Source organism: Diceros bicornis, chromosome 8 (assembly GCF_020826845.1).
Source record: "Diceros bicornis minor isolate mBicDic1 chromosome 8, mDicBic1.mat.cur, whole genome shotgun sequence".
NCBI classification, from domain to species: Eukaryota; Metazoa; Chordata; class Mammalia; order Perissodactyla; family Rhinocerotidae; genus Diceros; species Diceros bicornis.
In genome coordinates, this window is record NC_080747.1 from 44,168,888 (window position 1) to 44,184,111 (window position 15,224).

General features: G+C 39.6%; 1 protein-coding gene across 1 annotated transcript in view; it reads left to right on the forward strand.

The window, feature by feature from the left end:
* SPMAP2L (sperm microtubule associated protein 2 like) overlaps nucleotides 1–15,224 on the forward strand; it is a 60,711-nt gene that overhangs the window by 43,224 nt on the left and 2,263 nt on the right. The window contains exons 6-8 of the mRNA XM_058547142.1: nucleotides 6,880–6,994; nucleotides 12,259–12,390; nucleotides 14,844–15,019. Of these exons, the coding sequence (XP_058403125.1) occupies nucleotides 6,880–6,994; nucleotides 12,259–12,390; nucleotides 14,844–15,019 (423 nt within the window). The remainder of the gene's footprint in view (nucleotides 1–6,879; nucleotides 6,995–12,258; nucleotides 12,391–14,843; nucleotides 15,020–15,224) is intronic.

Below are 15,224 nucleotides of genomic sequence, written 5' to 3' on the forward strand. Positions count from 1 at the left end.
AAAACGTTCTGAATTTTAATAGTGGTAATGGTTGCACAACTTTGTGAATATGCTAAAAACCACTGAATTGTACACTTTAAAATGGTAAATTCTATGTATGTTAGTTATTTATCAATTAAAAAAACTAACACAAACTACTCCTAGAGCATAATCATATATTTATTTGAGAAAAACTTTTTCCATATTAGCTTTTTAGGTTTGTTGGTTGATGAGTTTTTGTTCCAGGAAAGGAATATGTGGGGAACAGCCTATGAAAATTGGCCAACTTGCTGGGAGTCATGACCAGCGCTATTTCAAACTGCACTGCAGAGGAGACTGGCCATCACAGAGGGTTCCTTGGTAGTGACTGGAATTTTTGGTAGGAAGTGAAGTGTTTTTTTTTTTTTTTTTGGTGATTTTTATTGATATTTTAATGGTTTCTAACATTGTGAAATTTTGGGTTGTACATTTTTGTTTGTCCATCACCCCATATATGACTCCCTTCACCCCTTGTGCCCACCCCCCACCCCCACTTCCCGGGTAACCACAGTCCAGTTTTCTCTGTCCATGTGTTGGTTTATATTCCACATATGAGTGAGATCATACAGTGTTTGTCTTTCTCTTTCTGGCTTATTTCACTTAACATAATACGCTCCAGGCCCATCCATGTTGTTGCAAATGGGACGATTTTGTCTTTTTTTATGGCTGAGTAGTATTCCATTGTATATATATACCACATTTTCTTAATCCAATCGTCAGTCGAGGGACACTTAGGTTGCTTCCACTTCTTGGCTATGGTGAATAATGCTGCAATGAACATAGGGGTGCATAAACCTCTTTGGATTGTTGATTTCACGTGTGTTGGATAGATTCCCAGTAGTGGGATGGCTGGATCATAGGGCATCTCTATTTTTAATTCTTTGAGGAATCTCCATACCGTTTTCCATAGAGGCTGCACCAATTTGCATTCCCACCAGCTGTGTATGAGGGTTCCTGTTTCTCCACATCCTCTCCAACATTTGTTGTTTTTTGTCTTGGTGATTATAGCCATTCTAACGGGAGTGAGGTGGTATCTTAGTGTTGTTTTGATTTGCATTTCCCTGATGATTAGTGATGTTGAGCATCTTTTCATGTGCCTATTGGCCATCTGTATATCTTCCTTGGAGAAGTGTCTGTTCATTTCCTCTGCCCATTTTTTGATCGGGTTGTTTGTTTTTTTGTTGTTCAATTGTGTGAGTTCTTTATATATTATGGAGATCAACCCCTTGTCAGATGTATGTTTTGCAAATATTCTCTCCCAGCTGGTTGGTTGTTTGTTCATCTTGATTCTGGTTTCATTTGTCTTATAAAAGCTCTTTAGTCTGATAAAGTCCCACTTGTTTATTTTTTCTTTAGTTTCCCTAGTCTGGGTAGGCATGTCATCCGAAAAGATTCCTTTAAACCCAATGTCAAATAGTGTGTTGCCTATATTTTCTTCTATGAGTTTTATAGTTTCAGGTCTCACCTTCAGGTCTTTGATCCATTTTGAGTTAATTTTTGTGAATGGCGATAGCACATGGTCCACTTTCATTCTTTTGCATGTGGATGTCCAGTTTTCCCAACACCATTTATTGAAGAGACTTTCCTTTCTCCATTGCATGTTCTTAGCACCTTTGTCGAAAATTAGCTGTCCGTATATGTGTGCTTTTATTTCTGGGCTTTCAATTCTGTTCCATTGATCTGTGTGTCTGTTTTTGTACCAGTACCATGCTGTTTTGATTACTATTGCTTTGTAGTATGTTTTGAAGTCAGGAATTGTGATGCCTCCTGCTTTGTTCTTTTTCTTTAGGATTTCTTTAGCTATTCGGGGTCTTTTGTTGCCCCATATAAATTTTAGTATTCTTTTTTCTATTTCTGTGAAGAATGTCATTGGGATTCTGATTGGGATTGCATTGAATCTGTAGATTGCTTTAGGTAATATAGACATTTTAACTATGTTTATTCTTCCAATCCACGTGCATGGGATATCTTTCCATTTCTTTATGTCATCGTAGATTTCCCTCAATAATGTCTTGTAGTTCTCATTGTATAGGTCCTTCACCTCCTTGGTAAGATTTATTCCTAGGTATTTTATTCTTTTTGATGCAATTGTAAATGGTATTATCTTTTTGAGCTCTCTTTCTGTTAGTTCATTATTAGCATATAGAAATGCAACTGATTTTTGTAGATTGATTTTGTACCCTGCAACTTTGCTGTAGTTGTTGATTGTTTCTAACAGTTTTCCAACAGATTCTTTAGGGTTTTCTATATATACAATCATGTCATCTGCAAATAGTGAGAGTTTCACTTCTTCGTTACCTGTTTGGATTCCTTTTATTCCTTTTTCTTGCCTAATTGCTCTGGCCAAAACCTCCAGTACTATGTTGAACAGGAGTGGTGAGAGTGGGCAGCCCTGCCTCGTTCCTGTTCTCAGAGGAATGGCTTTCAGTCTTTCCCCGTTGAGTATGATGTTAGCTGTGGGTTTGTCATATATGGCCTTTATTATGTTGAGGTACTTTCCTTCTATTCCCATTTTATTGAGAGTTTTTATCATAAATGGATGTTGTATCTTGTCAAATGCCTTCTCTGCGTCTATTGAGACGATCATGTGGTTTTTATTCTTTGTTTTGTTGATGTGATGTATCACGTTGATTGATTTGCGGATGTTGAACCATCCCTGCGTCTCTGGTATAAATCCCACTTGATCATGGTGTATGATCTTTTTAATATATTGTTGTATTCGGTTTGCCAATATTTTGTTGAGGATTTTTGCATCAATGTTCATCAGCGATATTGGCCTGTAATTTTCTTTCTTTGTATTGTCTTTGTCTGGTTTTGGTATCAGGGTGATGTTGGCCTCATAGAATGATTCAGGAAGTGTTCCATCTTCCTCTATTTTTTGGAATAGTTTGAGGAGGATGGGTATTAAATCTTCTTTGAATGTTTGGTAAAATTCACTGGAGAAGCCATCTGGTCCTGGACTTTTATTTTTGGGGAGGTTTTTGATTACTATTTCAATCTCTTTACTTGTGATTGGTCTATTCAGATTCTCCATTTCTTCTTGGTTCAATTTTGGGAGGTTGTATAAGTCTAAGAATTTATCCATTTCTTCTAGATTGTCCAATTTGTTGGCATATAATTTCTCATAGTATTCTCTTATAATCCTCTGTATTTCCATGGTATCCGTTGTAATTTCTCCTCTTTCATTTCTAATTTTATTTACTTGAGCCTTTTCTCTTTTTTTCTTAGTTAGCCTGGCTAAGGGTTTGTCTATTTTGTTTATCTTCTCGAAGAACCAACTCTTTGTTTCATTAATACTTTCTACTGTTTTTTTGGTCTCAATATCATTTATTTCTGCTCTGATTTTTATTATTTCTCTCCTTCTGCTGGCTTTGGGCTTTGTTTGTTCTTCTTTTTCTAGTTCTGTTAGGTGTAATTTAAGGTTGCCTATTAGGGCTTTTTCTTGTTTGTTAAGGTGGGCTTGTATCGCTATGAGTTTCCCTCTCAGGACCGCTTTTGCTGCGTCCCATATGGTTTGATATGGCATGTTATCATTTTCGTTTGTTTCCAGATAGTTTTTGATTTCTCCTTTAATTTCATCAATGATCCATTGGTTGTTCAGTAGCATGTTGTTTAATCTCCACATTTTTGTCACTTTCCCAGTTTTTTTTTCCTGGTTCATTTCCAGTTTCATAGCCTTATGGTCTGAAAAGATGCTTGTTATGATTTCAATCTTCTTAAATTTATTGAGGCTTGCTTTGTTTCCCAACATATGGTCTATCCTAGAGAATGTTCCATGCGCGCTTGAGAAGAATGTGTAGTCAGCTGTTTTTGGGTGGAGTGCTCTGTATATGTCTACTAGGTCCATCTCGTCCAGTTTTTCATTTAAGTCTAATATTTCTTTATTAACTTTTTGTCTGGATGATCTATCCATTGCTGTAAGTGGGGTGTTAAGATCCCCTACTATTATTGTGTTGTTGTTGATTTCTCCTTTTAGGTTTGTTAATAGTTGTTTTATGTACATTGGTGCTCCTATGTTGGGTGCATATATATTTATAAGTGATATGTCTTCTTGATGGAGTGTCCCTTTTATCATTATATATTTCCCTTCTTTGTCTTTCTTAACCTGTTTTATCTTGAAGTCTACTTTGTCTGATATGAGTATGGCAACACCTGCTTTCTTTTGTTTGCCATTAGCTTGGAGTATTGTCTTCCATCCTTTCACTCTGAGCCTGTGCTTGTCTTTAGTGCTAAGATGTGTTTCCTGAAGGCAGCATATTGTTGGGTCTTGCTTTTTAATCCATCCTGCCACTCTGTATCTGTTGATTGGAGAGTTCAATCCATTTACATTTAGGGTAATTATTGAAATATGAGGGTTGAATGTTGCTGTTTTGTCACTTATTTTCTGGTTCTTTTGCATTTCCTTTGTTTCTTGTCCCATTTGTTTTGGACTGCCAATTCAGTTTGGTTGTTCTGTCTTATGATTCTTCTAGTTTTCTCTTTGTTTATCATATGTGGTTTTAATTTGATTATTTGTTTAGTGGTTACCTTGAGGTTTGGGTGAAAAATCTTCTGTATGAGATAGTCCATTATCTGATAGCCTCCTATTTCCTTATACTAAGTCAATTCAGTCACTTTCCTCTTCCCCTTCTAAGTTGCTCTTGTTATACCTTATTCTATCTTGTGTTGTGGCTGTGTGTTTACAGTGATGAGGTTAAATTTATTTTTGGTGAATTTCTTCCTTTGATCTTTGAGTTTAGTATTTAAGTGGTTGCTAACCTATTCCGGTAAAGATCTACTATTTCTCTGATTTTGTCTACCTACTTTTCTCCTTACTCCAAGCTTTGTGTTCCCTTTCTCTTCTTGTTTTCAGGCCTGAGGGCCTTCTTGAGTATTTCTTGTAGTGGCGGTCTCGTGGCCATGAACTCCCTTAGCTTTTGTTTATCTGGGAGAGTTACTATTTCTCCATCATATTTGAAGGATATTTTTGCTGGATAGAGTATTCTTGGCTGAAAGTTTTTGTCTTTTAGTATTTTGAATATATCATTCCAGTCTCTTCTAGCCTGAAAAGTTTCTGTTGAGAAATCCGCTGAGAGCCTGATGGGAGTTCCTTTGTACGTTATTTTTTGTTTTTGTCTAGCTGCCCTTAATATTGTTTCTTTGTCGTTGACCCTGGCTAGCCTTACCACTAGGTGTCGTGGTGAAGGCCTTTGTCTGTTAATATATATAGGAGTCCTGTTGGCTTCGCTTACTGGTATTTCCTGCTCCTTCCCCAGATTTGGGAAATTTTCAGCTATTATTTCCTTGAATAGGCTCTCTGTTCCTCTTTCCCTCTCCTCTCCCTCAGGAATACCTATAATTCTTATGTTACATTTTCTAATAGAGTCCGATATTTCTTGGAGTCTTTCTTCATTTCTTTTTAGTCTTAGTTCTCTCTCTTCTTCCATCTGGAGTATATCTGTATTCCTATCCTCTAAAGTACTAATTCTTTCCTCCATATTGTCAGCTCTGTTCTTTAAAGATTCCAGATTCTCCTTTATCTCCTCCATTGTGTTCTTCATCTCCATCAGCCCTGATAGGTTTTTCTTTATGATTTCAATCTCTTTTGTGAAGAAACTCCTAATCTCATTTAATTGTTTGTCTGTGTTGTCTCGTATTTCGTTGAGTGTTTTTATGATAGCTATTTTGAAATCTCTGTCATTTAGTTTATGGATTTCTGTGTCTTCAGGGTTGATTTCTGGGTGCTTGTCATTTTGTTTCTGGTCTGGTGATTTCATATATTTTTGCATTGTGGTTCCTGTGTTGGTTTTGATTTTCCTCATCCTGGAAGTCTCTGGTTGCAATTTCCACCTGCCGCCACTGTCTGGTGGTAAAGGGCTGTGTAGTCTAAGCCCCCTGCGCTCTGCCCCAGTTTTTCTGCTGCGATCCGCAGTTTTGTTTTGTTTTGTTTTGTTTCTTTTCCCCACTGCGATCCACGGGTCCAGTCCAGTTTATTCAGGTCTGCCTCGGACCGCTAGATCTGGTCGAGCTGCAGACTCCGGGTTGCGGGGAGGGGGGAGCTCTCTCTTTTGCCCTCTGGGTCCCTGACGTGGGAGGCTTCTCGTTTGCCCCTCTTTATCCGCTCTCCGGGTTGCTCAGATGTTGATGGTAGCCCTGTGGCTCCTCTGAGCCCTCTGTGCGGGAGTTTCCCACTGGCTGAGAGAGCCCGAAGAGCTACAGTTTCCCGCCGAGGGCCGCCCCTCCCCCCTCTCTGGGAGCCGCGCGGACCGGATCGCTGATCTGATGGGGAGGGAGCGGAGTTCTCCTTACCTCTCCCCACTTCCTCCCGGGGCCCAGCACGTTCCGCTCTCAGATGTGCGGCAGTGTGGATCCCTCCGCTCCAGCTTTTCACTGTCTGGGATTCCGTTGTTGGTCTGTGGCTGTTACTTTTGTTGTATTTTGTGGGGGAAGAATTCACGGGAAAGCTCACTCCGCCATGATGCTGACGTCACTCTCGTGAAGTGTTTTTTAAACTACAAATCTCAACCCATCAGTGGATCATGAAATTGATTCCAGTTTTTTTTAAGTGAAATGTTAAAAATCAGAATACATTGCTCAGGGCAAGCATTGTTTCATGATAATTTTGTTTCACATACACACACACACACACACACAGATTTGCATATACTGTATCACAGTGTAAAATGTACTTCATACTGTGGATCATAGTAAAAAATTTTTGAGAAACACCAATCTGGTAGAAAGAGCACTAATGTTTATGACAAAAGATGTGCCTAAGATAGAAACAATGTATATAATTGATTGAAGGTTGTTTATAACAATGAAAAATGCAGTTATTTTTCCTCCCATGATTGTAATATTTCATGTTCCCTTTGCATATAGGCCCTTCAGTGATTACTTAACAAAAGAGTCTCTTCAAATCTCTGATCCTTCTCCCCGGATATTACGACTCTCAATAGCCAAAGGCATAAATCCAAACTATGTTCCTCCAAAAATCGTAAGTGGGTCCGTGTGAAACAAACAGTTCCTGGTTGATTTTGTAACATGTAACATGTCTGTAACTGTAACATGCTACCCTCATTTCTAGGTATGTATTTTCCTTTTCTTCCTGTTTATTTTCCCCTCTCATCAAATGAACTTTTCTGACTACCTCCCCTGTGCCTAATGTATTAGGCAGGATTTGAACAGAGAAGCAGAACAACTATGATGATATAGAATTAGATGTTAAGCAAGTATGGGAGCTGATGGAGAAGTCTATGGAAGACTGTTATGGCAGTTGAAACTTGGGTCTGGTTGTAGACCTAGAAGCAATGAGAGAGAGTAGGGGTAAGTCAGCAGTCCCCTGGAAGGTATTTCCTTAAGGGGAACCTGTTACAGGTTCTTCAGGCAAGGGGAATCTGACCTCCTCAGGCAGGGGAGGAAGGGCTGATTCTCTTGGTAAGGAAGGCTCATCAGTGTTGAGGGGTTTCAAGTCCCCAGCTTCATTGGAATCTGCCCTTATATCCTCATTCCAATTTTCAGGGTCCCTTTCCTTCTCAATCATTGCCTTAGCTTTAATATAGGAGACCGTAAAAGTTTGGGGATTCAGTTTACACTGTAATTCACCCAAGCACAGAATTAGATTTTGAGTTTGGTTTCAGAATTTTCAGTCCTGTGACCATAGATGATAAGGGTTTCTTTTAGGGGAGGCGTGAAAACTTTCTGGTCCCTACCCAGACCTTAAGGTGGGAATTTAAAGGCCTGAGCTGATCATTTCTTTCCTCACATTCTTCAGTGCACTTAGAAGCAATCAACCAACCCCACTATACTTCTTTATTTCCCTAAAATGTTCTCTGGCAGCAGCTGCTTAGTCTCCCAAAGTCTTGCTTTCTGTTTTGCCATTGCATGCCATGGACTACCAGTGCTTTTTTTTTTTTTTTTAACCACTGGCAATAGGATCATTAATACCTTTAAATCTAATCAGCTCAGAAAACAAATTCCAGATAATCTAGGACCAGTACAGAGGACGCATCCTTAAAGTTCTGATTTGGTTATCTGTTGCTTCGTACCAAACCACCCCCAAACTTAGTGGCATAAAACAACAAGCATTTTATTATGCCCAAGAATTTTATGAGTCAGAGATTCTGACAGGGCAAGTAGGTATGGCTTTTTTGTCTCTGCTAGTGTCTGGGGCCTCAGCTGGGATATCTCTAATGGCTTGGGTGTCTGAAATGGTAGGGGGCTGAAGGCTCCTTCACACCAGTCTTAGTCAGCTTGGGCTGCTATAACAAAATACCATAGACTGGTGGCTTAAACAGCAGACATTTATTTTTCATGGTTTAGAGGCTCAGAAATCCAAGATCAAGCTGCCAGCAGACTCTCTCTTGATGAGGACCCTCTTCTCCGTTTGCAGGCAGCCAATATCTTGCTGTTTGCTCACATGACTGCTTCTTTGTGTGAGCACAGAGAGAGAGAGAATGAGTTTTTATCTCTCTTCCTCATATCTTGTAAGGACACTAATCCCATTTATTAGGGTTCCACAGTCATGACCTCATGGAAACCTCATTACCTCCTGAAGGCCCCACCTCCTAATACTATCACATTGGAGGTTAGGCTTTCAACATATGAATTTGCGGGGAGGGACATAAACAATCAGTCCATAACAACACCTGTGTGTGGTGCCTAGCCTGGGATAACTTGAAAGCTAGACTCAGCTGGGAGTATCTTCAGGAGCACCTTCAGATGGCCTCCTCATGTGTCTTAGACCTCTCTCAGCATGGCAGCTGTATTCTGAGAAGGAATGTCCTAAAATAGAGTGTTCGGAGTGTGAGCATTCCAAAAGAACCAGGTGGAAGCTGCATGTTTTTTTATGATTTGGCCTTGGAAGTCACGTAATGTCACTGCGGTCATACTCGGTTCATTGATGCAGATACAAGTCTGACCAGATTCAAGGGGGCAGGGACACAACCCCACCTCTCAATGAGAGAAGTGGCAAAGAATTTATAGCCACTTAAGAAAAACAACTGCCACACCCAATGATGTGAGTTTTTTGGTATCCTGGAGCATGGTTTTTGTATGCAGAAAAGACACTTCAGAGGTATGCTCTAGATTTAAATAAGGAATAGTCAATTTTTTAAATTTCAGATTAAAAATCTATTCCTTTCCTAGGCTTTTAAGTTTAGCTTGCAAGTTTTATTATTCTATTTATAATTCTAGAGGTTTTTTTTTATTTTATTGAGGTCATATTGGTTTATAACATTGTGTAAGTTTCAGATGTACATTATTATATTTCAGCTTCTGTATGGACTGCATCGTGTTCACCACCAATAGTCTAGTTTTTATCCGTCACCGTACACATGTGCCCCTTTACCTCTTTCGTCGTCCCCCACCCTCTTCCTCTCTGGTAACCACAGAAATTGACAAGCACTACAACTCAGTGTTTTTTCTCTGAGGAGCTAGCTGTTAAACATTTACCTGCACACCACTGGTCACCTCCACTGCCTTGTGATATTTTTGTGATTACTTTTACTTTTTAAAGTAGTTAATTCCTCAATATATTTGAATTATATTTTTATATAAAATAGGGATAAGACTCCCCCCACTACTGTTGTCCAAGTCTTTATTTATTCACTGCCACAGTGATTATATACCACAATGTTATTTATAGTAAGGCATTGGTTTTCAAAAATGTGGCCCAGGTATGTATAAAGTTTGCCCAGATCGTTTTAAGTAACCCGCAAGTTCAAAATCGTGCATGAGTAAAAGGTTCATTCAATATGCAAGGTAGACAAAAGGATTTTAAGATAATGGAGTATGAAAATTTCCTTGACATAATTTTAGATTGTACATTGCAACAGATATTTAAAAAACTACCATTTGTCAAGTTTTATTGTAGTATCAAAGAAGAATATCCACAATTATGTGAAAAGGCTTCTAAAGTACACTTCTCTTTTCCAGCTACTATGTGAGGCTGGATTTCTTCATATACTTCAACCAAAACAACAGTATCTTCTTAAGCCAGATATTAAAGAGATTTGCAAAAATGTAAAATATACCAATCTTCTCACAATTCATTTTTATCTTGGGAGATACAGTTATTTGTCATAAAAATATTTATATTAACAGGTAATGGGTTTATTATATTTAAGATGAAATAATAAATTTTCTTAAATGTCTCAGTTTTGGGGAACCCTCAGTTACTTTTAAGAGTATAAAATGTCTCTAGACCAAAAAAAAATTTTTTTTTTTTTCCTGTGAGGAGATCAGCCCTGTGCTAACATCTGCCAATCTGCCTCTTTTTTTTTTTTTTTTTTTTTGCTGAGGAAGACTGGCCCTGGGCTAACATCCGTGCCCATCTTCCTCTACTTTATATGGGACACCACCACAGCACGGCCTGACAAGCAGTGCATCGGTGCACGCCTGGGATCCGAACCGGCGAACCCCGGGCCGCTGCAGTGGAGCACGCGCACTTAACTGCTTGCACCACCGGGCCGGCCCCTAGACCAAAAAATTTGAGAACACTGTACTAGATTATATTTTTGAATTCCTCTATTTGGTTACGTTGATCTCTTTTTGTGCAAGTATCATTTTGCTTAAATTATTGTAACTTTAAAAAATATTTTAGAATGGGGTAGGGTATGTATACCCCTGTTTCTCTTTTTTGGGCAGTAAATGGCTTCCTGTGTCCCTGCTTCAGTCCTTTTCACACATGCCTGACAGGTTAATCTCCAACTCTCATCATGCTTTCTCTCTAGTGAAAAGATTTGATGGTTCTTTGCTGGCTATGAAGAATGCCCGCCACATCTAATCTAGTTTCAAATGCATTTACAAGCCTGATCTCCTGCATAACCAGACACAATCTGCTCCTTGCTTTCTTGCCTCTGTGCTCAGACTTTCCTTTCCACCTTCCTTCCTTCATCCTCCCTGTCTTTCCTTCTCCCTCTGCTTGTCAAAATCTGATCCTTCCTTCAAGGTCCAATCTAATGTCTCTTTATCCCTGAAAAGAGAATCTTTCTTCGATTCTTCCATCCTTCCTCTGATATCTCTCAAAATTTTATTTATTCTCTTCTATGGATATCCAATAATCTTAATGATTTGCCTATAGGTCTGTGATTCCTTCTAAGTTGAAAATTAAGGAGAGGGACTGTTTTATTATTCTTTATTGTGTCTTACATAATATAATTGGCTAAGAAATATTTGTTTAATCAATTGAATTCATGAATGATTGTTTTATTTCCTTTTCAATAGTAAGCCTTAATTGAAGGCAGTGGTTGTCATATATTTCTTTGATTTTCCCAGAGCCTGATAGGAGCTTTATTCCTTTGAAATGCTTAATTGCGAGTACTTCATAGTATTGTACCTTAGGTTTGAATCCCAGCTCTGCCACTTACTAACTATAAACTTAAATAAATTGCTGAACTTCACAGTACCTTGGTTTCTCCATTAGTTAAATAGAAATAAAAATGATACCCTACGTGAGGAATAAATGAATTAATACATATAAAACACTGTCAGTGTTAGTATCATCATCAATATTTTAAACAACACAAAAAGGGATTTGGAATATACTTTGTTTATTATTTTCCCACCCACAGGTGAAACCCTATTTTACTTCCAATTATTGATTATATTCCTCCTCAAAGTCTTGTGGTAAATTTTAAGTGTGAATATAAGTAATTTAAATAGAAGACCATGTAATTTGAACACATTTCCACAATTAAGATAGTGAGGAGTGACTTGGGGACTAGTACAACATTGTCTATGGAGTTATATGGTTCTGCCCTTCTTTCTCTTGGCTTTGCTTTCTTTTTCTTAACTGTTCCAATTAGAAGAGAGCCACTTAAATTCACTTTGAGCTGGGGGATTTGTGATAACATGAGTCCCAGTTTCAAGAGGGCAAAAATAGCAAGAACAAAGCAGAGCTCTCCCCCTTATAGTGTTCTCATGTGGTGAGGCTGAGCCTTCCCTCTTGGCTGAGTTTATCACTCCACAAATCAGCATTGCCATTTTTTCCCTAGTCAATATGTAACATTGCCATTTCCTCCCTATCTTTAGTTTAACATTAAGGTCTTGAAAAGCTGCGTTGAAATCCATACAACTTAGTTTGAGAAAGATGGAAATTGATCCTTTCAGCTGTGATCATAGGTTACCACAAGATTCTCATTCTTTCTGCTGGATTTGCTGAGAAGTCTGGTCCAGAGATCAGACCGTACTTTGTAACCTTGATCGAGACAGTGTTTATTATTTGATACCTACAGGTACTATTTTATTTTTCTCCCCTAGATTGAAACCAAGATTTCAATTTCTGCCTTGAGTGCTGTCGCAACTCCAAGAATTGTAGACCTTGCCCAACCAAGGATCAAGATAGAGGGTCTATGCTATGAGAGAGAAAGAAGTGAAATGCCCATCCGTCCTGTAAGCCATCACTGCCTTGGCATCCTTCAGCTCGCTTTCTGGTTGTTCCTAAGGTGCTATTTTGCCTCTATAGGGCAAAGGCCAAAGTCATTGGAAAAGAGAATCTTGAATGAGTGGTCTGTGGCAGGAAAGAAGACCTAGCTGCAAGATGTGGAGAAAGACTGGGAGGTAGAGGGCAAAAAGCATGGGCTTTGGAGTCAGTAAGAGCTGAGTTCAAATTCCAGCCTCACCACTACTAGCTTTATGATGTTGTGACAGCCTTCCTGAGCCTTATTCATTGAATGAGTATTTGAATGCCTGCTGTATGCCAGGCACCATGCACAGTGAACAAGATGGTGAGAGACAAAAAATAAGTAAACAGATAAGATAATGTCAGGTAGTGATAAGTGCTATGAAGAAAATAAAACAGGAAATGAGTGACTATGGGTGGGGGTGGGGAATTATTAGCTACTTTGCATATGGCAGTCAGAGAAAGCCTCTCTAAGGAAGGGGTAGTTGAGCGGAAACCTGAATGATGAGAAGGAGTCAGCTAAATGAAGATCTGAGAATATTTAGAGAATAGTCTAGTAATGGGAAGAAGACATGTCAAAGTCCTAAAGTTGGGATGACCTTGAAGTTGGGTGGAGCAAGATGAGTAAAGATAACAGTTCCCACTTGGGGGATGGTTATGACTTGTAATAATAGATAAGGCATGGTGCTCAGCACAGAGCCTGGTGCATTCAGAGGCTTCCCTCTCTCTTCCTTCTTGACACTCCCCTCCATTCATTGTAGTGGCAACTTGGTGCTGAATCCCAGTTGAGTTTTCAATAAATATCCAATAGTCATGTTGCCAAAGGAGGTTGGACCAATTTTACCCTCTTTCTAGGAACCTGAGGATTTGATATGGAATTCTATTAGGAAAGAAAACTAGTCTGGGAATCAGAAACCCTTGGGAGAGTGTCTTGAGTTTGCTAAAGTGACTTGCCTTGTGACCCTCAGGCAAATCACTTTATTCTCAGTTTTTTGGTATGTAAAATGAGAATTACAGGCTTCTTTCTTTAATTGTTAGGATTGTTGGGGGTTAAAAAAATATATTTTGGGGGCCCGGCCAGCTGGCGCAAGTGGTTAAGTGCGCGCGCTCCGCTGTGGCTGCCCGGGGTTCGCCGGTTCGGATCCCGGGTGCACACTGACGCACTGCTTGGCAAGCCACGCTGTGGCGGCGTCCCATATAAAGTGGAGGAAGATGGGCATGGATGTTAGCCCAGCGCCAGTCTTCCTCAGCAAAAAAGGAGGAGGATTGGCAGACGTTAGCACAGGGCTGATCTTCCTCACAAAAAAATGTGTATATATATATATTTTCTTTTTTAAAGTGATACCACTGCAGACAATCAAACTCTTAGAACCCAAAACAAATCTGTACCAAGGTAATACAGAACACTTTCAGGGCCACTGAATGGTGTTCATTGTCCGTCCTAATTCTTTTGAATGAGCATGTAAGAGAGAGAATAGTAGCTATGTGTCAGCCTTCCTATTTTACCAATAAAGCAACATCATAGAAAGGCAACCTGGTAGATGAGGTTTTCCAAGTAAGATAAAAAAGAGTTGATCGGTCAGTCAGCATATGTTTATTCAGCACCAATTATGTGCCAGAGCCTATTCTAGCTTTTGACAAACAAGTACTTCTCTGAAGCAGCTTATATTCCAATGGGGAGAAGCAGACGATAAACATACCAACAATGAGATAAATGAGTTAAGTCAGGTGTCGGTAAGTCTTATGAAGAAGGTTAAATAAGCGCTGTAGAGAAGGGTAATTAGAAAGGCTAATTTATCTTGGATGCTCAGGGGAGAACAACTTGACCATGTGATGTTTGAGTCTAGAGACTTGAATAATGAAGAGGCGGCCGTGACAAGACTGAGGAAAGAGGATTTCAAGCAGAAGGACTAGCAAGTTTGAAGGTCCTGAGATAAAGAGAGCTGGGCCAGAGGAGCCTTGTGTGGCTAGGATCATAGTGATCAAGGTGGAAAGGGAGGAAGGTGAGGTAGGAGTGGGAGAGCAGCCAGATCATGTAGGGCCTTCTAGGCCACAGCAAGGAGCCTGTGTTATTCTTAGCAAAACAGGAAGCCACTAGAAGGTTTTAAACCCTGAGAGTGACATGATCTGAATTGGGCTTCAGAAAGTACTGACCTCATAGAGTTGTTATGATGATGAAGTGGGAACGATACAGGTAAATCACATGGGACACTGTCTGGCTCATGGAACGCACTTGTTAAAATACTCGTTTTCTCCCTCAGTAACTGCCGTGTGAAGGCGGGATCATACAGGGGCAAGAATGGAAGCAGAGAGACCAGTTGGGAGTCTGTTGCAGTAATCCAGGAGATAAATGGTGGCGACTCCATGAGGGATATGGCTGTAAAGAGAGGGAGACATGGTGAACTCTGGGATGTATTTTTCTGTCTTTTTGTTTCCACTATAGGTATCCCGCGCTGCCTTGCTAGCCACACCTAGCCCTCGAATAATAGCTCTAGCTAAGGCCAAGCCTCTTCATCAAGATTATTTACCTGCCCGTGGTGCCTACTGGCCAGTGTCCTATGCTGCTATCCATTCCAAAGTATCTCCCAGAATTGAGGAACTAGCTAATCCAAATACAAGGTATGTCAATTTAAGGCTAAGATGGGACAAGAAAGGCTGAGGGTGCAGGGAGAGGGAAAAGTTGACCTAATAAAGAAATAGAATTGTAGAAATACAAGAAATTTTCAAAACCCTCTCACTTGTTACATTTATTGCAACAAATCTATGGTCTTACCATTTCTTACCATAAATATAAGGCGACAGTTAAAGGTTTAGTGGACTAGTA